This window comes from Oryzias latipes, chromosome 6 (genome assembly GCF_002234675.1).
Source record: "Oryzias latipes chromosome 6, ASM223467v1".
Lineage (NCBI taxonomy): Eukaryota > Metazoa > Chordata > Actinopteri > Beloniformes > Adrianichthyidae > Oryzias > Oryzias latipes.
The window spans coordinates 6,113,811-6,138,631 of record NC_019864.2 but is presented as its reverse complement, the minus strand read 5'-3'; the positions used below and the strand labels follow the sequence as shown (position 1 = coordinate 6,138,631).

The 24,821-nt window shown below is 41.1% G+C and overlaps 1 protein-coding gene across 4 annotated transcripts in view; it reads right to left on the bottom strand.

Annotated features, from left to right (window-relative positions):
• pot1 (protection of telomeres 1) overlaps positions 1-24,293 on the bottom strand; it is a 60,458-nt gene extending 36,165 nt beyond the window's left edge. For 2 of the 4 annotated variants that reach the window (XM_023955551.1, XM_023955552.1), the window contains exons 1-10: positions 24,215-24,293; positions 22,391-22,524; positions 17,777-17,849; positions 17,169-17,269; positions 16,192-16,299; positions 13,755-13,829; positions 8,709-8,835; positions 4,359-4,489; positions 3,951-4,247; positions 3,467-3,622 (exon numbers count right to left, since the gene is read on the bottom strand). In XM_023955551.1, the coding sequence (XP_023811319.1) occupies positions 3,467-3,622; positions 3,951-4,247; positions 4,359-4,489; positions 8,709-8,835; positions 13,755-13,829; positions 16,192-16,299; positions 17,169-17,269; positions 17,777-17,849; positions 22,391-22,510 (1,188 nt within the window). In that variant the 5' untranslated portion in view covers positions 22,511-22,524; positions 24,215-24,293. The remainder of the gene's footprint in view (positions 1-3,466; positions 3,623-3,950; positions 4,248-4,358; positions 4,490-8,708; positions 8,836-13,754; positions 13,830-16,191; positions 16,300-17,168; positions 17,270-17,776; positions 17,850-22,390; positions 22,525-24,214) is intronic. The other 2 variants (XM_023955554.1, XM_023955553.1) reach the window with 2 other exon arrangements.
• Between the last annotated feature and the right edge of the window lie 528 nt (positions 24,294-24,821).

Genomic DNA, 24,821 nt, shown 5'->3' with positions numbered 1-24,821 from the left:
CAGCCAGATCACGTTGTAGGTCTTTGGAGCTGGTCCGTGGGTTGAGTTTGATTGTTCTCACCACCCTTCGCCTCTGCCTCTCTGACATTTTTTTGGGCCGGCCACTCCAGGGCTCTGCTTGAACTGTGGCCTGGCCTGTGGTCTTCCATTTTCTCACCATATTCCACACAGTGGAAATTGACAGCTGAAATCTCTTAGCAAGCTTTTTGTATCCTTCACCTAAAGTATGATGTTGAACAATCTCTGTTTTCAGGTCATCTGACAGTTGTTTTGAGGTTTCCATGTTGACATTCTTTGGGGATGATGCAAAGAGGAGAAAAACTTGTTCTTGGCCACCGTAACCCTTCTGCTATCCTAGGCACTTTGACATTGGGAGTTGGGTCATCTAGACCAGTGTTTTTCAACCAGTGTGCCGCAGCACACTAGTGCGCCGCGGGAGATGGTCAAGTGTGCCGTGGGAAATTGCCCTCATTAACTGATCTAAAAACATTTTCCATCTCTAGGATATCAGCTCTTTGTTCATCCAAACAGGCCCTGATAAAACACTGAGAAGTTAGGAATATGAAAGATCATAAAATACTTTTTTTCTTTGTGTTTATTTGATTCTATTACAGACATTTTGATAAGAATGAGGGTACCGCGATTTAGCCGCATCTTAAACTCTGTTTTCTGAAAAGTCCCGCCCCTTAACTGTCTCCACCAATCATTCTTGAAGGCTTAATCACATGTCATCAGTCTGACCAATCAGAAGTGGTTAAAGTCTTCACCTCCTTGTTCCGATTTAGCTCATAAAGTCTCTCAGTTCCAACAAAAATACCAGCTAAAGCTCGGCTTTAGCGGTGTAGCTTTCCACAGAGTCCGGTGTCAGACCGTGGAACAAGTGAACAAAACAATGAAGCTCAGAGACGCGAGTCTGTCTGCGTTCGGCGGATTTTTCCACTACATCTCCCATGATGCATTGGGTTAAAGTGACAGCGCAAGTCTTAGCAACTACCAGCCAGGGCTTACTCAGTCTTAGCGCACAATGAGTCCCTCCTCTTAACGTCTTAAAACAACAACGAACATAAACAGTTTTTGAATCCTTTAACTTAACTTTTATTACATCTTTTAGAAAAAACAACTGCAGCTTCCAGCTTTTTCTGCCACAATTATCACAAAAATGCATGTGAGATTGCGGAGGGGCTGTAGATCCGTACAGACCATCAGTTTCTCCTTTTTTTTTTAATTTTTGGATGCTGGTGTGCCGCGGGATTTTTGTCAAAGTTAAAGTGTGCTGTGGCTCAAAAAAGGTTGAAAAACACTGATCTAGACCCACTAGACAGTGCTCTGAACCTTTTTTCTTCAATAATTTGTGATCTTCACTGGTGTCCATGGATAACATGAAATCTTTCCACCTTTATCCACCTTTGTCATGGTAGGGAGAACACGTCAAAGGAAGGGTGGGGTCATCTAAGATAGCACAAGGGTTAAATACCTCTTCTCATAAAACAAATTTTGTGTTCCAAAAATTATTGCTAAAGACAGAACAGAAGGGGTTCCCAATTTTATAAACCTGCCTATTTTTTTGTTTAAGTAATTATTGCACCGTTTATTTAAATCCAATTAACTTAATTTCACTTCTCAAATATCACTGTGTTCATCTGCTATTTGATATATTTAACTGAAATTGATGATCCGAACAACCAACGGTTTATGAAGAAAAAACTTGGAAATTATCAGGGTGCCCAAACCTTCTCATATCACTGTATAAGGTAATGGAAGACATACAAGACCACTGACTTGTTTCAGCTTTCCCTCAATGTTATTGTGAATATCGAAACCTCTGCAAGTCAACGTGCGTTGAGACATTGAGACCGCTTCAAAGTTTTTAATCAAGTTATCGTCACTAAAAGCTTTGTCTATTCCAACGGCACATCTTCACAAGTTTGACAATCTGTCAAGGATTTCTTTGCTTAGGCAAGCTCAAGTGCAACAGCATGGAGGAATCAGCCAAATGTAAGCAGACTCCTGTGTGGTTGTGGCCAAAAATGCTGCTTGCATACTTTTGATTTGAGGTCAGCTTCAATGGCCGGCCTGGTAAACTTCTCATATTTAACTTTGTGCATATAACAGCTGGGTAGCCCGGTTGGTAAGGTGAGAGACTACCACGCAGGGTTCGATTCCCGGAGGGGAATGACAATATCATCACCCAGCGAGGGCCCTTGGGCAAGTCCCTAACGCTATTGCCTACCAGCATAAATGCGCGGTGATGGTTAAAGCGACTGTAGGCGCGACATGGCAGCCAAGCCTCTACCATCACCAAGTATGAATTCAAGGGTGGTTTTCCACAGCTTCATTGAAGCTTCATTGAATTTCCTGAAGGCTCTTAGAGTCCTGTTGATGTTGAACAGCTCCAAGCATTCAGTCTTAAGCGTCTGTTTTGTCAACCAGGAGTTGGTGTTTGGCTCCTCTGGAATCTCTACCAATGCCCTTCTGTGTGTTGCTCATGTATTGATCCATGTGCCTATTTATCTTGGTTGCAATGAAGCCTGACATGAGCTTCCATGTTGTGGAGGGACAGGTAATTGGCCTGTAGTTGGATGGGACTGCACCCTTTGAGGGATCCTTCCGGATCAGGATTGTTCGCCTTCCTGTTAAGCATTCGGGGTGAGTCCCATCGCTTAGCAGCTGGTTCATTAGTGCTGCCAGGCGCTCATGGAGTGCGGTGAGTTGCTTTAGCCTGTAGGCATGTATCATGTCAGGATCACTGCTACTGAAGTGTAAACCAGTTCATTGGTTTCTGTGATTGTTGTGGTAGGGATTGCCCTCAGTGCTTCTTTCACAGTTTCCAGCAGACTTTCAGGTGGTTTATCAGTTAACCGCTGTAGCTGGTGTCGGGGTTGCCTGTTGTTCATTCTAGACATGATCTTGTCTTTCAGGTCAGTTGGTGCCTCGCTCAGCATATCTGTGGTTGTTGGGGCTGTGTACCCAAGCTCAAGGTGGGGGTGTGGAACCTGCTGTTCTGATCCTCCTGTTGTGTTGCAATTGTAACGTACCGCTTCAATCTCAAGTTGTGATAGAAGTTGCCACTTATGTATGTTAGAACATTGAGCTACAAGTTAGCCTGCTTGAAAATAAGAAAAATATAAAGTTCAGGTGGCCCAAGCAGGCTGCCTCCCCACGCCGCAGTGGCTCTCTGTCTGCCTGCTAGCCGTTCTCTCGGCGCCAGCTTAGCAAACGAGATTGCGTGATTGTACTGGGGGATTCGTAGGTTTAGGCTTGTAAAGCCCTTTGTGTAACTGTTGTATAAAAAGCGCTTTCTAAATAAAGTTTGATTTGATTATAGACAGTTCCTACTGCAGCACAGAGCCAGTAATACACCGGGGGTTTCTGCTGAACCAATTCCACAGGATGTTTTAGCCAACATATTTGTGTGTCAAACATGTTTTCCTGAAAAAGCAATGAGGATCATTAGTCAAACCCTGACCTTGAGCTGCTTGGCAAACTCCGAGTGGTTGTCATACACAAGAACATTGGCAATGAAGCTCTCTTTCTCCCTAGAAAAGGTGGTTGGCCCCTCCACGTCGTTGGGATCAACATCTACCTTCAGAAAAGTGTTAGGACACCTGGTCCCATCCCAAACCTGATGGAGAAACACAAAACAAGCAAAAATATTACCTAAGTTGAATAAACCAATGCAAACAATTTTGACTTGCAATTTTCGTGTTAATCTAATCTGAAAATACAGTAAATCTGCCAAATGTTTGAGTGGTCATTTCTTAACATTCTCAAAATAGTTCTTTGGGTGTAAACATTTAGTCTTTAAAATTCGTTGTGAAGTCTAAATAAGATACATCTATGTATCCTAGATTAATCTTTTTTAGAAATAAAAGAACAAAACAGATCACAGTTCCAGCTGCAGTCAGCTGGGGTTACATGTGCTTAGATCTGATTCGTTTCAAGCTTCTCACCCTCAGTAGACTGCAGGTGCTGTCAACGGGGGCTTTAGCCAGCAGCTGGCAGGTTAAGTCAAAGTATGCTTTAGGCTGAACAGCAGACAAAGAGACCGAGTTTGTCAATGGGAGAAGGATGTTCTGACTGGAAATCCATGTCTGCAACTCCTCCACTCTTCGCCGGTCCTCCTCATCAAAGTGGACGGTCCGGCTGGATGTCCGAGGCTCCACACTTCCACTCGGTTTCCCATCAAATGTTACCACAGAGAAACCAAATGTGTTGACCAGTGTGATGGTGTTGTTAAAGAGCTGAACCTGAATTGATCATTCAACATATTATCATTATTGTATGCCTTGTAAAATATTGAAAACGTATAAGGTTCAATTACAAAGTGTTTTTTTTATAATAACTTTTTAGGATTTGACCTTGACCCTGTGCATCCGAACAATGTCTCCATTCTGAAAGATTTTGGGATGTTCCTCCAGCTTTTCACAGAAGATGGTGCAGCCAATGCTGTGGTTGGACTTATCGGTGATCTTCAGGCTGGAGCAGAAGTCTGTTACAAGAAGTTATTGTTTAAGAGAAAATGAACAACCAAATATGAAAAGCCAAAGGCCTCAAACAATTCTCAAAGAGATTTAGGTAGTAAAAACAACACAAAATACAAAGTACAACATACACTGACCAAAAATATCAACGCAACACTTTTGTTATTGCTTCCATTTTTTATGGTATGAACTCAAAGATGTGAAACATTTTCCACATACACAAAATAACCAGTTCTCTGAAATATTGTTCACAAATCTGTCTAAATCTGTGATAGTGAGCACTTCTCCTTTGCCAAGACAATCCATCCCACCTCACAGGTGTGCCATATCAAGATGCTGATTAAACAGCATGATTATTGCACAGGTGTGCCTTAGACTGGCCACAAGAAAAGGCCACTCTGAAATCTTCAGCTTTGTTTTATTGAGGGGGTCAGGGGACTCAGACAACCAGTCAGTATCTGGTGTGACCACCATTTGCCTCATGAAGTGCGACACATCTCCTTCGCATAGAGTTCATCAGGTTGTCTATTGTGTCCTGTGGAATGTTGGTCCACTCTTCTTCAATGGCTGTGCGAAGTTGCTGGATATTGGCAGGAACTGGAACACGCTGTTGTATACGTCCATCCAGAGCATCCCAAACATGCTCAATGGGTGACATGTCCAGTGAGTATGCTGGCCATGCAAGAACTGGGATGTTTTCAGCTTCCAAGAATTGGGTACAGATCCTTGTAACATGGGGCCGTGCATTATCATGCTGCAACATGAGGTGATGTTGTTGGATGTACGGAACAACAATGGGCCCCAGGATCTCGTCACAGTATCTCTGTGAATTCAAAATGCCATCAATGAAATGCACCTGTGTTCGTCGCCCATAACATATGCCTGCCCATACCACAACCCCACCACCACCATAGGCTACTCGATCCACAACATTGACATCAGAAAACCGCTCACCAACACGACGCCACACACCGCAGGTCGGAAGAACGAATCAATAGTTCGCTTGCTCGTAGCTCAGACGCTCGCACATATCAGATTGTGACGATATTTGTCTCCGTTTCCTTCCCACAGATGTTTATGCGCGCTCGATTATCTCTAGGCCCCTCCCCTCCACGCATTTCTTCCTTATTCTTTCACACGCATTGGCTGCCTCACAGACAGGCATCACTCAATGAACTGGTTATTTTGTGTATGTGGAAAATGTTTCACATCTTTGAGTTCATACCATAAAAAATGGGAGCAATAACAAAAGTGTTGCATTTATATTTTTGGTCAGTGTAAATGCCATTCACCCATTTACACACACATTTCACATACAGATGGCAGTTTATGACAAAACTAAAAAGAGTTTATTTAGAGAAATTTAAAAAGTTCAACAAAAACGTGGGTTAACACTTTCAACCGCAGCCAGCTCAGTGGCCTTGTGGTAGAGTCCGCTCAGAAAAGTTGGAAGTTCAAATCCATGGCAGGGTCATACCAAAGACTGTGAAAATGGGACCCAACGCCTCACCGTTTGACACACAGCAATAGAGGGTTGGATTAGAGGAGGCTACAACACCGAATGGTCCCTGAGCGTGGCTGTGTCTGCAGTTCACTGCTCTCCTAGGGCAGGGGTTGGCAACCCAAAATGTTGAAAGAGCCATATTGGATCAAAAAGAAAAAAATATATATGTCTGGAGCCGCAAAATATTAAAACCCTTATTTAAGCCTTATAGTGAAGGCAACACATGCTATATGTATCTATATTAGCCTACTATCGAAATGACTATAGATGACTGTCAGGTGTTTGAATTTGGATACCCATAAATCTTTGTCGGCTATCTCAGCCATTCCCAAAGAGGACGGGTCGATCTCCAGGGGCGTGACAGGAGAAGAGAGTATAATTTTTTCTTTTGGAACTTGCAAAATCTGCTTCCAAATGCAGTTTGCATTTCAACAATCGCACCTTGTAAAAAATCCCAGTTGAGTGTGAGATCGTGATGGGCTTCTTTGAATTCTGTCAGGGAGGGAAAGTGGGAGAGCGTGCCTCGCTGTATATCTCTGGCAAAGACAGTCAGCTTGCGCTTGAATGACAGAACAGCTTCAAGCATTTGCAGCGCAGTGTTTCTGCGCCCCTGCAGACTTTCATTCAGCTTGTTTAGGTGGCTTGTCACAGTCATATCCACCAAAAAGTGCAGCTTTTCGAGCCACTCAGTATCTTCCAGCTGCGGTTAGTTAAGGTCTTCGCTTTTCAGGAATGTTTTCATGTGTTCTCAACAGACGACAAAGCGACGCAAAACCTCACCCCTGGACAGCCATCGGACTTTGTTGTGTAGCAGGAGATCAGAATATTTGCTTTCAACTTCATCAAGCAATGCACGGAAGTGACGGTGGTTCAGTGGTTTTGCAATTATCTTGTTCATCATCTCGATGACGAGGTTCATCACCTGCACACACTCCGATGGGAATGTTTGTGCACGCAGTGCCTCTTGATGCAAGATGCAGTGGAATGCAGGCAGATTTCAATCCAACGCTTTCTGTTGCAAAGTCACAAACCCCCTTTCTGATCCTCTCATGCTGGGTGCCCCATCTGTAGCCACTGAAATCAGGTGCTTGGTGTTTATTCCATTGTCATTCAAGCAGCCTCACATGTGTCCTCCCCCCGTGTTTGGCCTTGCAGTGGTATTAATTGTTCTTCTTGCGGCCCTTTGGAATTCACATACCTGCATGAAAGTGCAGTCTGTTCAATATCGACCGCATCACACGACTCAGCACAGGCAATTGAGTATGCTAGCACTGAATGAATGTCCTGGATTTGCTGATCGGTGATGTTGCCTGCCATATAAATGGCCCTTCTCCTCCACTGTTTTAGCGGAGACAGGCATGTCTTTGATTTTCTGTAGTCTCTCGGTTTTGTTTTTGAAGTCTTTAAATAAGTGTTCTGATATGTTGATGAAAGAATCCCTCAAGTAGTAACCATCTCTGAACAGTTTTCCACGCTTTTTTATCCCCCCGAGTTGCAACAAAACTTGTAGCTGTAGTGGAGTTTGGAGATGCAATCCACTTCTTAAATGTATTTTTGCGCTCGTCTAATTTCTCCAGAAGTAATGCAATCACACTTTTTCTCTCTTTCCCAACTGGATACTCGGCTGCAAATGTAGCATGCCTTCCCTGGAAATGTCTTTCCACATTACTCTTTTTGTTATTCGACAACTTCTCGCTACAAAGCAAACATTCAGGCAATCCTTCCGTATCGGCAATGATTATATTACCAAAAGTTCCTTTCACTGGAACTAAGTCCTGAAAAACAATCACTCACCATAATTCCTCCGCCATCAAACTTCACACTCAGCAGAATGCAGTCCCAAATGTACCGCCCGCTGACCCCTTTTTGTCAGTTTACCACTTTGTGGCTGAGTTGCTGTTGTTCCCAAGCTCTTCCATTTTGTTCTGATAGAGATGACAGTCCACTGTGCAATATTTCACGACTGGATCTGTTGTTCAGGGGGCGTCCTATGACAGTTACACGCTGGAATTCACTGAGCTCCTGAGAGCGGCCCATTCTTTCACAAATGTTTGCAAAAATTGATTTTGTACACATGTGGCCAGACACCTGATTCTGATCATTTGGATGGGTGAGCCAATACTTTTGGTAATATGTAGACTTCTATTGAGAAATAAACAGCTATTACTCAGTCATTCTATCTGTCACCAAAGTCATTTTTGCTCTGCTACCTTTTTATTGCATGTTTTTGCTAATCCTATTTTGTTTTCATGATGATCACCAAGTTGTTCAAACAGGACAGCAAATACACAACTTTTTGTGTTCCATCATCAATTTTAGACCATGATTAATTACTACTAAATTTTTTAAAAGGGCGTATAAATAAGATGCAATTGTTTAATTCCACGACTTCAATTCTGTTTCCTGCTCTGTAACTGCTGGTGATAAAAATTGTTATGTCGAGGGGGCAGGACCCAAATGCAGAGACGGGAGCCAGGGTGTTCCAAAAGAACAGGGGCTTTTTTAATTTAACAAAAGGTGCTGTCAAGCAGGGAAACTAGAAAACCAACTGACAGGGTACACAGAGAAACAGGGTAGCAGACAGCATGGACCAGCACAGACTCAGAGGAAGGCAGAGACGAGCCATATGTAAGAAAGAAAGAAAAACCTCCAGTGGTTGTGTCTCATTCAAACATCCTGCAGATGCATTACTTGTCTTAGAGAGATGCTGTGGTTTGACTTACCTGTTCCGTGGGACTTGAAAGGCTGTTTGAAGAACACTACTACACCATACACATTGACCACTGATCCAGCTTTCAGGTCACCCAGGGGAGTGTATGTGTATCTTGGAGCCTTGGTCCTATTTACAATCTGAGAAGAACAAAACTTTGTAAGAGGCGGTTCCTTAAGACATTCAAGGACAATTGACTGATGGATCGATAACTCAACTTTGCCGTAGGAAAATTCATAAATCTTCCTTTTTCAAGTTTCCACTAATCAGAAACAACTTTGATTATATTTTCATTCTTGATTATATTTTCATTCTCTATAAAATGTTTGCAGCTGGTTTAAACTTAGACTTTTTGCCGAAGATGAAGACGTCAAAGTGGACGCTACAACCAAACGCTAACTTCAGTCACGTCCAACTTTTGAGGTGTGATGGATAAATAAAGGGAAAAAAAATGAATGAAAACTGTCATAAAACTGGTATTTTCTAAATATAATAATAAACGTGAATCCACCGTGTCTGCAACTTTATTTTCAGCGTGTGTGACACATTCAAGGGTCAGTCAGTGAAGCATATGGTCCGTCAGAACAACAGTCTCAATAAATTCATATTTGGAGGAAAACTCCTGGTTTTGTCTGTAAACAGCAGCTTCATGTTTCTTTGAAGTCAAAAGGCAAGGCAAGGCAAGGCAAGTTTATTTGTATAGCACAATTCGTACACAAAGTAATTCAAGGTGCTTCACAAAACAGAAAAATGCATTAAAATCACAATACATCATAGAAATAATCAACGTAAAATTTACTTTAAAAGAAAAGGAAGAAAAAAAAAGATTTAAAAAGAAAGGAAGGAAAGAAAGGTGCAGATAGGACCTTTCAGTCATATACACGGCTAAACAGAAATGTTTTAAGTCTAGATTTGAACATGAACACAGAAGAGGCCTGTCTTACGACTTCAGGGAGGCTGTTCCAGATTTTAGCTACAGAATATTGAAACGCTGATTCCCCTTGTTTAGTTCTGACTCTGGGAATCAACAGGAGGCCGGTCCCTGAGGTCCTCAGAGTACGAGATGGTTCATATGGCACTAACATGTCAGAGATGTACTTTGGTGCTCGGCCATGGAGAGACTTGTACACAAGCAGAGCTGCTTTGAAGTCTATTCTTTGAGGTACAGGGAGCCAGTGCAAAGACCTGAGCACAGGACTAATGTGATCATACTTCCTGGTTTTGGTCAGGACTCGAGCAGCAGCATTCTGGATGTACTGAAGCTGTTTTACAGCTCGTTTGGAGAGGCCGGTGAGCAGGCCGTTACAGTAGTCTAACCTACTGGAGACAAATGCATGGATAAGTATCTCCAGGTCTCGCTTTGAGATTATGTTTTTGATTTTGGCAATGTTTTTCAGGTGGTAAAATGCCGCTGATGTTACTGACTTGATATGGCTGTTAAAGTTCAGGTCAGAGTCCATGATTACCCCTAGATTTCTGACTTGATTTGAGGGTTTGAGAGACAGAGAATGAAGGTAGCTGCTGACAATTTCTCTTTGTTTCTGTGGGCCAAAAACAATAACTTCGGTCTTGTCTGAGTTTAGCTGGAGAAAGTTGTTCTGCATCCACGCGCTGATCTGTTGGAGGCAGTGGTTGAGAGAATCCACCGGCCCATATTCACCTGTTGTCAGTGACACATAGATCTGAGTATCATCTGCATAGTTGTGATAAGATATGTTATTACTGCGTATTAACTGCCCTAGTGGCAGCATGTAGAGGTTGAACAGAAGGGGTCCCAGGATCGATCCCTGGGGCACACCACAATTCAAGCCCATGTAGTCTGAGACACAACTCCCAATTTCAACAAAATATTTCCTGTCTTCTAGATAAGACTTGAGCCAACTTAGGGCAGATCCAGAGATGCCAACCCAGTCTTGGAGTCTGTGCAAAAGGATCCCATGATCAACAGTATCAAAGGCAGCGCTCAGGTCTAGCAGGATTAAGACAGAGACTTTGCCATCACCAAAAGTTCGTATTTGGTTTCCTCTTCTCTGTCTCTTCTCCATAAATTTTCCAAATACGTTTCATAGTTTGGATTTTATTAGCTTGTTAGCTCCTAACTTAGCGGTCTGAGCAGCTGCTTCAAGTCACATGATGCCTCAGGACAGCTAGATGTGGTGAACAGAATGCTGTAGTTTTTCAAAATAAAACTTCCTTCAGTCTCAGAAAATAAACAAAACAGAAAAATCGTTTGAGTGTGCATTTCTTTTGCCTGTGGCCTGGTGCCCAATGATTTTAAATGGAAATATAGAAATGAATACACTTTTCCATTATATTTAATTTTTTTGGAAAGGGTTTGTATATGTACAGTGGATGGGTGTGTGTCACTGTTGTTTCACATGAAGAATGAGTTTGGTCTGTAATGTTCGTAATAAATACACTTCAACTTTCAACTGAATAATAAAAAAAAAGAATCCAGGAGATGAGTATTTCATTTTGAAGAACATGTTCTAATGTAAGACAAGGCAAGACTTCTGCTCCTCCAAACCTGTTCCGTATTCTTGAGACGCTCTTCCGTCCTCCACCTGTTACCTGTATTAGTGACACCTGTTTGAACTGGTTATCTGTGGAAAACAACATGGCTTTTAAGTGACCTTAACTGGTTATTTATTTTCATGTTTTTGGATTTAAGAATTGAAGAAATTGGCCTGTTATTTTATTTATTCTACAATGGAGAAGATAAGTATTGGATCCCTTGCTGATTTTGACAGCTTGCGCACTTAAAAGAAAAAATCGACAATCTGTCATCCTCATTGTAGGTTCATTTGAAAAGTGAGATACAAAGACAATAAATCAAAATTTAAAGAATTTTCATACATTTATTTGCATTTCACTGAATTAAATAATTGAACATTCCTGTCAGAAAGAATTAATACTTTGGCAAAAGCCTTATTAGCTGCACAGAGGTGAGATGTTTCTTGTATGGTATTTTCACGAGACCATAAGGCGCACTGGGTTATACGGTGCAGTTTCGGTTATGGGTGCTTTTTCTGTATTTAACACATACAAAAGGCGCACCGGGTTTTAAGGCGCGGGCACGTTAACACATACCGGTAAAACATGCATGTTTAAAAAGGCAGTGGGAGCAAAACTGAGTTGGTTGTGATTCATTTTTTCAGTCATCAATCAGCATCCAAGAATCCATCAAAGTCCTCGTCTTTGGTATCTGAAACGAACAGCTGGGCTAAAATTCTATTAAACACGCCAGGTTCCCTTGCATCATCGTCAGAGTCCGTCTCGTTGCTGTGCGGCTCCTCATGAATGAAGCCGGCTTTGCAAAAGCTCCAAGAACAGTGAAAGCAGACACGTGTTGAACCTTTCCTGCTTTGTTCTCTGACCGTGGTTTGAAGACGCAGGGAAGATCTTCTCTCCATGGCCGAAGGCTGATCTTCCTCCGGGGATCACCCCCCTTGCTCGGACCCTCAGAGCCTCCATAGCGTGTTAAGCCAAAGAACCAGTCCCAGTCCTTTTAGAAAAACTTTCTTGACAACTCCAAAACGATGACTGACCGCGCGTGTATGCGCTGCACACACTCACACGCATTCCCCCCTCCCTTCCTGCACCACTCTTGCTCAGACACACCGGTTTTATCACACACACACACACTCATCCCACAACACACGTAAGCAAATTGGGACAGCACTTGTTAGAGGTTCTAGAGATAAAGTCAGACTGAGATGGTTCAGACATGTCCAGATGAGAGACAGTGAATCTATTGGTAGAAGAATGCTGAGTCTGGAACTGCCAGGCAAGAGGTCCAGAAGAAGACCAGAGAGGGAGTTTATAGATGCAATGAAGGAAAACATGAAGGTAGATTATGTTAAGAGTAGAGGATGCAGAAGACTGGGTTATATGAAGGAAGGTGAGTAGCTGTGGCAACCCTTAAAAGAGAAAACTGAAGATCAATCTATCTATATATATAATATACTATTCTGGGCAACACAGACATTCAACGTCATTTCTTGACACCAAGCTGCTTATCTGTTGCAGATTCAGTCTTCCAGCCTGCTGCAGGTCAACAATTTGGTTTCTGGTGTCCTTAGACAGCTCTTTGGTCTCCATAGTTTGGAGTGTGACTGTTTGAGGTTGTGGACAGGTGTCTTTCTATAGATAACCAGTTCAAACAGGAGCCATTAATACAGGAAACCAGTGGAGGACAGAGGATTCTCTCCAGAAGAAGTTACAGGTCTGTGAGAGACAGAAATCTTGCTTGTTTGTAGATGACCAAACACTTTATTTTCCACAATAATTTACTCATAAATTCATTAAAAATCATAAAGTTTTATTTTCCACCATGATTTACAAATAGATTATCTAAAAATCAGAAAATTTGATTTTCTGGATTTTTTTCTCATTCTGTCTTTCATAGTTGAGGTTTACCTATGATAAAAATTACAGGCCTCTCTCACCTTTTTAAGTGGGAGAACTTACAAAACTTGTGGCCGACCAAATATTTTTTGCCCCACTGTGTGTGTGGGCAAAAAAGTGATTTTTCTACAGGGAAGTAAGGCTCCTCCTGGGTTTTGGTCAGAGAAAAACAGGTCTTAAAAGCTCTTAACCCTTGTGCTATCCTATGGGGTGAAGATGACCATTGACGTGTTCTCCCTACCATGACAAAGGTGGATAAAGGTGGAAAGATTTCATGTAATCCATGGACACCAGTGAAGATGACAAATCATTGAAGAAAAAAGGTTCAGAGCACTGTGGGTCTAGATGACCCAACTCCCAATGTTAAAGTGCCTAGGATAGCACAAGGGTTAATGTTGCAGGTTGTAGGACCCTAAATGTAAACTGACCTCAGAGTAACTTTTGCAAGGAAAGGCTGCAGTCTATCATAGTTTTTCTGAAATATTATTGGTCTCTGAAATGAGTTATTGTAGCTTGAAAAAGATGGTCAAGACACTCTGGTTGATGCAAGATAGATAAAACATCTTCATTTGCTTTGGCGCAGTTTCTGGGACTTGTTCAGCAAAACTGCATGAAATTTGCCACATCCTGACATATTATTGTTACATCTTACCTGAGCAGAAACCGTGCAGCTATCTTTCCTGGCCACTGCAGATCTGGGATAAATAGATGGATTCTGGCAAAAACACTGAAAAACAAAGATATTCCATTTCAAGCACTGCCCAAAGGTCCCCCTAACTGAATGATTTTTCCTTAACTTAAGGAAGTAACTCCTAAACTGGAGGAGTGGCTACAGCAGATCCCTGGAAAAACCTCAGACATTTAAATCAAGAAGTGCTGGAATAGCAAAGATACTGCACAACTTATACAGCCAGACACACTGACCTATATACAAACCTATTTAGCCTCACTCACAATACGTTTGGGATATTGTTATTAACATGACTCGTTTTCCTATTTGGTTTGAAATTTATTAAAATATGTAAAAGTTGGAAATTATATTACTAATAAAGATTGAGACAAAACCCCCTGTTAACAAGTTTTGTACGTCTTACCCCAAAATTAAGCCAAAATTAGCCCCAAATAACAAACACTGACCATGTCAATACTAAGCAATCAATTTTATTATTTACATTACACTGTTTTCAGGCTGTTTTTGTTATGATTTAATATAAAATATAATCACCTAGAAGCAGAATCTATGAAACCTCTTCTTTTCTCTCTGTGTCTCTCTGATTTATTGTTCTCATTTCCTTTTTTTAATGTGTGTGCTTGTATTTTTTAAACCTCACATATAAAGTACCGTAATTTCCGGATTACAAGCCGCTACTTTTTTCCTGCGCTTACAGCCCTGCGGCTTATTCAGTGACGCGGCTAATTTATGGATTTAATTGGCGGCCGCCATGTACGTATTTTCGAACTCAGTGAATAGTTTGAATTCTCTATCTAACACCAAGCACGAGGCATTTTTATTCAACACACCTCTAAGCAGCCAAACAACATGGACTTGACTTCAGGTCTTAGACACTTCAGTCATGGTTCAACAAAACGAAACACGCATGCCCGGCCGCATCCCAGAATCCTTTGGGGCCATTAGACCCAACGTGCACATGATCGCCGCTACATTATGATGAAGCTTTCAAGTTAAAAGCAATCGTTAAAAGCAGCGTAAAAAAGTCCACCGTCACCAACGGGTTTGGAAAAGCCGGTTTGCTGCATGACGGAGAGAACAGCGCATGGAGTGAATTTACACTCCATTTACGGTTTCTAAGGAAACCGTAAAAGCGGAATTTTGCTTTGAAAAACTCACAGCCTCCGTGTGAGCTGGAGACATCTTCTCCTGCTGATTGAGCTGCGGGGCCGATGGCAGTCTGAAGGCTCCCACACGTAACAACGCATCCGACCCTCATACACAAAACGTACAGTATTAAGTCCGATTGCTTTGCACAGAAACGATTTGCTCCTTCCACCGGCGCAATGGGGACGAAGTGCTCCTCCTTGAAGCCGCCCTGGCCAGAGGTGTCGGAGTAGATAGGAAGGGGAGACAAGGAGCGCGCGGGGCGAGAGCGGAGCGCAGAGGCGTCCGCGGAGTGCAGAGGCTTCTGAATTCTGACGCACGCGCCGCACTGAGGCGCGCGTATCGCGCTGAGGCGCGCGCTTTTCAGTCGCCGCTGCTTTATTTTACCGTTGTGTTTTCTAACCAGTCCTGTTACTCCCATAACGCTGCTGCGACACAAGCGGAAGGAGAGCTTTTCCCGTTCACCCCTCCATGCACTGCTGCTACTTGCTCATTCTTAAACACGTACAACAGTATGGGGAGCCGGGCATTGGCCCCGCCTTTAGCCCCTAAGACTCATGGGAAATGTGGAATCGCGGATGTAAATTTCCTCATTATAACTGAGGGATGTAATGTTGATTATATGGTTACTGTTTGTAATTTTATGTTAGATACCTAGATTGTCAATAAGTAAAAAAAAAAAATGAAATAAAAACACCATGACTGAGGGACTTGTGAACAGAATATAGGTCCATGCTGTTTGACAGATGTCGATACACTCAAATACGTGACCCAGAGGCAAAACTGGCACCACCCACAATGTGCTAATGAATTGCACTCACTCTGGGATGCTGATCGTGATCTGTCAGGATGACAATATCGGCTATCACATGCGCGGCTTGTACTCTGACGCAGCTTGTGTATGTATAAAAGCAGTCAAACACGTGAATATGGGTGGTTGCGCTGAATTTACGGTACTTTCTGTATTGATTGCATAAAAATATGTATCTATGAGAAAGATAATTGATGAGCTACCAAAACAATAGAAAAAAAAGAACAATACACATTAATCCATGACATACATTCAGTCTCAACCAGTACTGACAGTGAAACCCCGGTAAAACGGCCAATACAGTCAACAATTATGGGATCAACATGTACAACAGTCAGTAATGGTCTATTGACAGTAAATGTCAGGCAGTTTAGGATGTAAACTGTTCATTTGCTTCCATATGTGTTTAAATACACCAAATGCAATTTTCAAACTACTTACGTAGATATTGGCATCTTTCTCTGACAGCAGCAGGTTAAAGTGGTGAAGCTTGTCCTTACTAGCTGTGGGAGATTTGCTGACAGTGAAGCCAGAGGCCATCACCACATCCTGTAAGAAATCCTCCATGTTTACATGATTTAATGAGGTTGGGTGCGGTGTCTGTTTTCCCAAACATGCACAAAAAGCCACAGATGATTCTTCTTTACTTATTTTATGAGGTTATTTTGATATTTAATTGAATGTGTAGTTGAACGGGACCAGAGACTCTCTGTCGTTTTATCCCTGTGGTGAAATGACAACAAAGAAATGAGAAAAACTCTCTTCTGTTCTGTTAAAACAAGTTTAAGGCTTATCTGATAATGGCTAACCAAGAATTCAAATTATCATTTGGAGGAACTATAAAGTGTGACAGAACCCCAACAGTTGAGTTGAGAAATTCAAGCTGTAAGAATTTTTGTCTTTTCCTAAATATATTTTATTCCCTTTAACTTTAAGCAACATAAGGTCCAAACATGAAAATAAGTTTAGCGTCCCAGAGCTGGCTCTAAAATCAGATCAGAAATAATTTCCTGGCATGAGCTGCAGCAATCCAGTGTTAAGTTACTTTTAGTTTTGGATTTAGAAAATATTTCTAAATAAATGTTTTCTTTAAAAAGTTGGACTCTGTGCATATGCCTGAATTCAAATGTTCAACACCTGCATGTTCTTTGCTTATTGTAGAGCAAAACACTGGGTTGGTTTTCCAGGGTGCGCTTGGGTGCGTTCAGACGGAAAATTTGTTCCGGATTATCAGGGAAAAGAAACTTTAGTTCACCTTAAGCGATCCAAATGTGTCCAGTCTAAATACACCCTTAGTAAAAGATTAAATACATCAGTTTGTACATGAGTTTGGTAGTATGTCTTCAGTGTGGAAAAAACAGACATTAAAGTCTTAAGAAAAGAAAAAAATCGAATGTTTGACAATTTAGTAAACAAACCCCAGGGCTGACACACTGACTGAAATCCCTCGCCAGTTCTCCAAAAACAACAATGTTGATGGCAGGGATCTGGGTCGAAATGTGTGGCTGGGAGTCTTCTTCTGAAAAATAGATCAAAATTGGCTTTTCAACCTGGAAGACAATTTATTTCAGACATTTTGACACGGACCAACCAGCCAATCTCACTCTTATGGATCAATATCAACATTACTTTATCACAAAATAATGTTGGAGATATTTAACAATCTGTATTTAACTAAAAATGTAAAATGCAAACGAGATAACAACATTAGAACTCCTCAACATTAACATCTCCCTATTTTGGTTATATATAGTATTTAATAGAGTCAGGCCTCAGCTGATTAAGGTCTGAAGGAAAAAACAAAACAAATGAAAGCTCTGATGAGTCAACTTTCACCCACTAACTAAAAATTCTCTTAAATTACTGTCGGCACCAGTCTATTATGAGCCAAATAGAGTGAAGCTGGACCATAATATAAATCAAGAAAAGGGATTTTCTTCAGGATATTATATCAAAGTTTTACTTTCACAAACACAAGATATAGAAAAGTAATTTTAGATTTAAAAGACGTGTGTTTATGTGTTACCTTGAATGACAGCTTTCAGGATGAAGTCATTAGGTGCAACTGAGACTAGAGGTCCTTTACGGACAACCTTTCCCTGGAACATGAAGGAACAGTACAACATGCTGAAACCGATGTAGGTCTGAATGAAGCTGTGCAAAGCAGGGATATTCAGTGGGACACTTCAAACTGAGTCGCAGAGGGAAAAAAACCGAACTATAATTTTTATTTCTTTTTTTAAGTATCTGATCCTGATTGAAGTTTTTCTCCACCACATCCATCTATGACTAACTCTCAACGCATGTTGACACACATCTTCTTAAAGCGGGTGCTACATTACAGCTAAATTCAACCCACAAGCTAGGGAAAAGACCAGAGCCAGTACCCACTGGGCATAGACACATTTATTATACAGTGAGGTCAATAAGTATTTGATCACCCTGAGATTTAGCAAGTTCTCCCACTTAGAAAACATGGAGGGGTCTAAAATTTTCATCATATGTGCATTTCCACAGTGAGAGACAGAATCTGAAGAAACATTCAGAAATCACGTTGTACGATTTTTTTAAAACAATTTATTTGTATATTACTGTGACAAATCCATTGATCACTTGATTATCAGATAGATTTCTGACCAGCAAAGACCTGCTGTTCTGCTTTTAAATAGTCCAACTCCACTCTGCTCATGATTCTAAATTAGTGGCACCTGTTTGAGGTGGTTAGCTTGCATAAAGGCACCTGTGCCCCCCCCCCACAATCAGTCAGAAGTCTAACTACCAACATGGGCAAAACCAAAGAGCTGTCAAAAGACACAAGAGACAAAATTGTAGACCTTCACAAAGCTGGAAGTGGCTACGGGGCAATTGCCAAGCAGCTTGGTGACAAAAGAACAACTGTTGGAGCAATTGTCAGAAACTGGAAGAGGCTAATGATGACTGTCAATGTCCCTCGGACTGGGGCCCCTCGCATGATCTCACCTCGTGGGGTTTCGATGATGCTAAGGAAGGTGAAGAATCAGCCCAGGACTACATGGGAGGAGCTGGTCAATGACCTGAAGAGAGCTAGGACCATCGTTTCCAAGGTCACTATAAGTAATGCATTAAAACATCATGGTTAAAATCATGTATCGCACGGAAGGTTCCCCTGCTGAAGTCAGCCCATGTCAAGGCCCGTCTGAAGTTTGCCAATGACCATCTTGATGATCCAGAGGAGTCATGGGAGAAAGCCTTGTGGTCAGATGAGACCAAAATAGAACTTTTTGGTCTTAACTCCATTCGGCGTGTTTGGAGGAGGAAGAAGGAGGAGCATCATTCCAAGAACACCATACCTACAGTGAAGCACGGGGGTGGAAGCATCATGCTCTGGGGGTGTTTTTCTGCACAGGGGACAGGACAACTGCACTGTATTAAGGAGAGGATGAACGGGGCTCTGTATTGTGAGATATTGGGCAAAAACCTCCTTACCTCTGTCAGAGCGTTGAAGATGGGTCGTGGCTGGGTCTTTCAGCATGACAATGACCCGAAGCACAGAGCCAAGAAAACCAAGGAGTGGCTCTGTAAGAAGCATATCAAGGTTCTGGGGTGGCCAAGCCAGTCTCCAGACCTAAATCCAATAGAGAATCTTTGGAGGGAGCTTAAACTCTGTGTTGCTCGGCGACAGCCCCAAACCCTGACAGATCTAGAGAAGATCTGTATGGAGGAGTGGGCCAAAATCCCTGCTGCAGTGTGTAGAAACCTAGTGAAGAACTACAGGAACCTCTGTAATTGTTAACAAAGGCTTCTGTACCAAATATTAAAGTTGTTTAACCCAAGTGATCAAATACTTATTTGTCACAGTAATATACAAATAAATTGTTTTAAAAAAATCGTACAACGTGATTTCTGAATGTTTCTTCAGATTCTGTCTCTCACTGTGGAAATGCACGTATGAGGAAAGTTTTAGACCCCTCTATGTTTTCTAAGTGGGAGAACTTGCTAAATCACAGGGTGATCAAATACTTATTGACCTCACTGTATCTAGAATAGCTTTTTCAATGTTAACAGCTTTAGATATGCAATATGCATTTGATAGACATCGAATCATTGAGGTTTATAGCACATCGCCATTTAAATCTCTAGCATCAAATCTACTTTCGCAGTTGCATTTATTTAATATTTATTTATTTATTTATTTAATATGAATGTCATTTTTTATGTCCTTTTTGATGTTATTTATGAATGTCATTGTTGCTGCCACAGATAAATGAATTTCCCCATCGTGGGATGAATAAAGTCATCTAATCTGATCTAATCTAGCAGACGACTTTCCTACAGCTAATCGTGTAGCGGACCAGTCATGCCTTGCGCGTGGTAAACAAGACATTTGGGTAGTTTCTTCCTACTGGGCACAAGATGTCTATTAGATAGCTAATATACATTTACTGTAGATGTCGCCTGGACATCTCTGATAACTCTATATTGTTACTATATTAGAGGTCTACCAATAGTGTTCTGCATATAGATGTCTCCTACACACCTACCTGTACACGTCGGATTTTTGGATAATTTTGTAGGATAATTAGATAACTTGTATACATCTATTGTAGATGTCTATTGAACATCTCAGTCAACTCTATTTGCTTCCTCTATCAGATGTCTCCCAATGGTATTCTGAAAGACACTAAAGTCCTCAGCTTCTGCTCTGAAAGATATTTCTAGACGTCTATGAGGGACTTTTTGAAACATTTACTAGATATGAAATAAATCTATCCATTCATCTTTAGAATTTGTTGGATCCCTTTTGGGGTCACAGGGTTGCTGGTTCCACTTCAGCTGCTGTTGGGCACAGGTGAAGTATACCCTGAACAAGTCGCCAGTCTGTTGTATAATTTTCCTGTTGCTATCTGAAAGAGCCTACAAAGTCCCACTTTCCTGTACAGAAATAGACATTGTATTTGTTTCTGTGGCCATTAGTCCATTCATTTACAAAATGTGGCTTAAATTTTTTTGCAATAACTGAAGTATTTTTTTTCTTCTATATATAACAATTTTAAATTATTTTACTTTAACAGCAATATGCAAGTTCCTTTCAAAATAAAATAAACTCCATTAAGTGTGTCATATAAGATCTTTCTGCTGCAGCAGATTTACTTGAAACAAAACAGCTGGAAAAGCCAAGTCAAGCATATTTCCAGGATTGTGGTTTTGGTATGCCATCATCATTTTTCTCCTTTTACTGTCTCATGCAAAATCAACTTTTTGAGCTTTTAAGTGTATTCTAATTTTCATTCCTCATGAAAAGAAACAAAAACACCATCTAACCCACCATCACACATACTTCTCCCCTCTTCTTTAAATAGGAGCAGTTTTTATCATTATTTAGTGCTGTTACAGTCATAGGATAAAATCTTTTTTAGTGTTTTGGTACATCTAGTTAAAGAAATGATTCATGTCTGTCTGAAACAAAATCAGCACAAACAAGCTCTTTTATTTTTCTAATCAAATGTAGTGATTCTGTAAATCCTGCTCAGTACAGCTGTAAGACACTAGTGAGCATTTCACTAGTTGCTTTAGCCTGAATGTTTCCTAGCCTGTTTTTAACATGGCTATAACGTAGCTGCTGTCTCTCAACCATTAGAGAAACTTTTCTTCATTCTATCTACATCCTTGTCCTTCTCCCTCTAGCCTTTTCTGTTTTGAGCCCCTGATTGGGTTTTCTTTTGCCTTTCCACCTTTAGCGCGCTGTCATCGGATGACTACACGATTCAAACAAAAACAATTAATGGCGCGCTCCAGCATTAGCTGTTGAATTAAAATACGGACTAGAAATAATTTTTACAACTTGGGTTTGGTGCCCTCTGTAGCCTGGCGAGTACGCACTTTTTGCACCTCTGCTCACAGGCAGGTATTTTCCAAACTCTTGTAACTTTTGTGCTATCTTAGATGACCCCACCCTTACATTGACGTGTTCTCCCTACCATGACAAAAGTGGATAAAGGTGGAAAGATTTCATGTAATCCATGGACACCAGTGAAGATCACAAATCATTGAAGACATCCACAATAGATGTATATTAGTTATCTAACAGGCATCTTTTGCTCGGTGGGTAAGGAGACAGAGGAAAAGCCTTCCAGCTTCCACTTCTAAGAAAGGGAAATGTTCACTTGACAGAAAAGAGTTCTACTCAAACTATGGATTTATTGCGTCAGTCATTCCCATACTCTGCATAATATGCAATGACCAACTCAAATATTATGAGGATGCTGCTAATAAAACTGCATATACGATAGATTCTAAGGTTTCTTTCTTATTTTATAATTATTAATATTATAAATTTAAAATACCAGTCTTTGTGACAGTTATCTTATTCTACTTAGTTGCATTTATCAACCAGATTTTAAAAGTCTGTTGAAGTTGACGTTTGGTTCTTAGCTTCCTTTCCCCTTTAATGGTTGAGTTAAGGGAAAATTCGTCACATTGAAATAGGTCCAACACAAAATCTAGTTTACAATAACAGTTTAAATCAACAGTAGATATTTTACAGAGGTTTCCCTTAAAAGTAATGGGAAACCAAATGTATTGACCTATTTTTTCATTAATGTCCATAAACATTTAATTTACACTTTAGACCATGTTTTCAAAGAGAGTTCTAACAACAAACCTTAACTAGTGCATTTGCCAAATCTGAGCTGGTGCTGATGAGATTGATGGGAATCCTGGTCAGGTGTAGCGGCACTTGAACACCTGGACTTGCCCCATCCACCAGAGCATGGAAAGGCATGATACTGATGTAGCCTGACACATATAAAGAAAATAGACTTAACGGGTTAACCATCAAATATTATATGTTAGTGAGAAAAGATCAACATTTAGAACAACTATTAGAAAACGGAAGAAAAACAAGATCACTGCCAGTCACCCTCCACCTGGGTCTCCATGCCAGATCTTGCCTGGTGGGGTACCAATCAAATTTATTCTGTTTTTATAAAGCACTTTCATTAAATGATATAAGACTGGAATCTCCCTGGACAATGATGTTTGCGGATGACATTGTAATTTGCAGTGAGAGTAGAGAGCAGGTGGAGGAACAGCTAGAGAGGTGGAGGTTTGCTCTGGAAAGAAGAGGCATGAAGGTCAGTCATAGTAAGACAGAATACATGTGTCTGAACGAGAGGGATCAAGGTAGAAGCGTTAGGTTACAGGGGGCTGAGGTGAAGAAGGTGCAGGAGTTTAAGTACTTGGGGTCAACAGTTCAGTGTGATGGGGAGTGTGGAAAAGAGGTGAAGAGGCGAGTGCAGGCAGGTTGGAGCGGGTGGAGGAAAGTGTCAGGAGTGTTGTGTGACAGAAGAGTGCCAGCAAGACTCAAAGGAAAGGTGTACAAGACAGTGGTGAGACCAGCTCTGCTCTATGGGTTAGAGACGGTAGCAGTGAGACAGAGACAAGAGGCTGAGATGGAGGTAGCAGAGATGAAGATGTTGAGGTTCTCCTTAGGAGTGACCAGGTTAGACAGGATAAGGAACGAGTACATCAGAGGGACGGCTCATGTTGCCTGTGTTAGCGACAAAGTCAGAGAAGCCAGACTGAGATGGTTTGGACATGTTCAGAGGAGGGATAGTGGATATATTGGTAGAAGGATGTTGGAGATGGAGCTGCCTGGCAGGAGGGCAAGAGGACGGCCAAAGAGGAGATACATGGATGTCTTAACAGAGGACATGAAGTTGGCTAATGTTAGGGTAGAAGATGTCCATGATAGAGTGAGGTGGAAAAGGATGATTCGCTGTGGCGACCCCTGATGGGAAAAGCCGAAAGAGAAAGAAGTAATTGGCTTCCATGAAGAGAACTCGCACTAGAAAATAAAACTAGCAAATAATCTATTTATTATAATTAGTACATTTCATATTCACAAACCAAAATTGTCCCCTACACAACCCCCCCCCCCCCCCTCCGTAATAATTAAATAAATTGAATTACTCATGTACCATTTCTAACCATGTAAACAAAACAAAAACTATTAATACTTGTGAAAGTTTCCGGTCTTTTAATGTGTGTCATTAATTGGAATGTATGTTTTGAAATGCATAGCCTGCTACTATGTTCTATTTGCTCTGTATGTTTGTTTTATTTAGCATATCAATAAAAAAAATAATTAGATGATTAAAAGAGTAAACGGTCTAGCCTGGCTCTCTGGGTCTCGGTTTTTTTCATGGAGGACGTGTCAGTCCGCACAAACCTACGAACCACCTATAGAGGCCTTTTTGTTCTGAAAAATGATTCATCTGATAGTTTAGCTGTGCCCCGATCATCTTCCGGTCGCTACCTGAGCCAGTTACAAAGTAAACAGTGCGTTCTGAATGTTATGCAGGAGAAGACCGATGAGACATTCAAAAAATACCGTCTAACCAAGGAAACGCATTACAGAGCTAATTACTGAGTAACTCAAAACTCTATTTGCTAATGGGAACCTTCGGAAAACATTCGAACTTACTAGCGCCGAGTCCACTTTGGTTTTCCCTCGCTTAGTTTCAAGTTGGCAGTGTTTAGCACGCATGCGCGTGAAACCCCGGAAATGACGATTAAAAAAAACTTTATTGTAAACGTCAGTTTCAGTACAATATTATTCAAATATGTTGTACATCAATACTATATATAAATAATATAAAATAAAACAGAAAAAATAAGGTAGGAATAAACATTTATTCATTCTTTTTCTGGCGATTCAGCTTCCTCCTTCTAAACCCTGTCTTCTGCATCCTCTAACACGCACTACCTTCATGTCCTGAACTGAAGGATTCACTGCAGGCTCGTTTGGAATGTTAGGTTTACGACACTTGCATCCATGGCAAGACAAAAAAAAGTCTGCTCAGGACAAGCTGAGATGAACATTTTATTTTAATGGTCTTAAACTTTTATTCTTTTATTTTGTTGTGTTGAATGTGAATAAACTGACATTAAAATGTTTTAACTTTATTCACAGATCTCATGTGTGCACACATGCATCAGTAACTCTGTTTTTTTAATTAGTATCCGTTCTGTTTCACTTAACCAAGGGACAAATAGGTGACTATTTGTTTCAGTGCCACAAGATGTGAGTC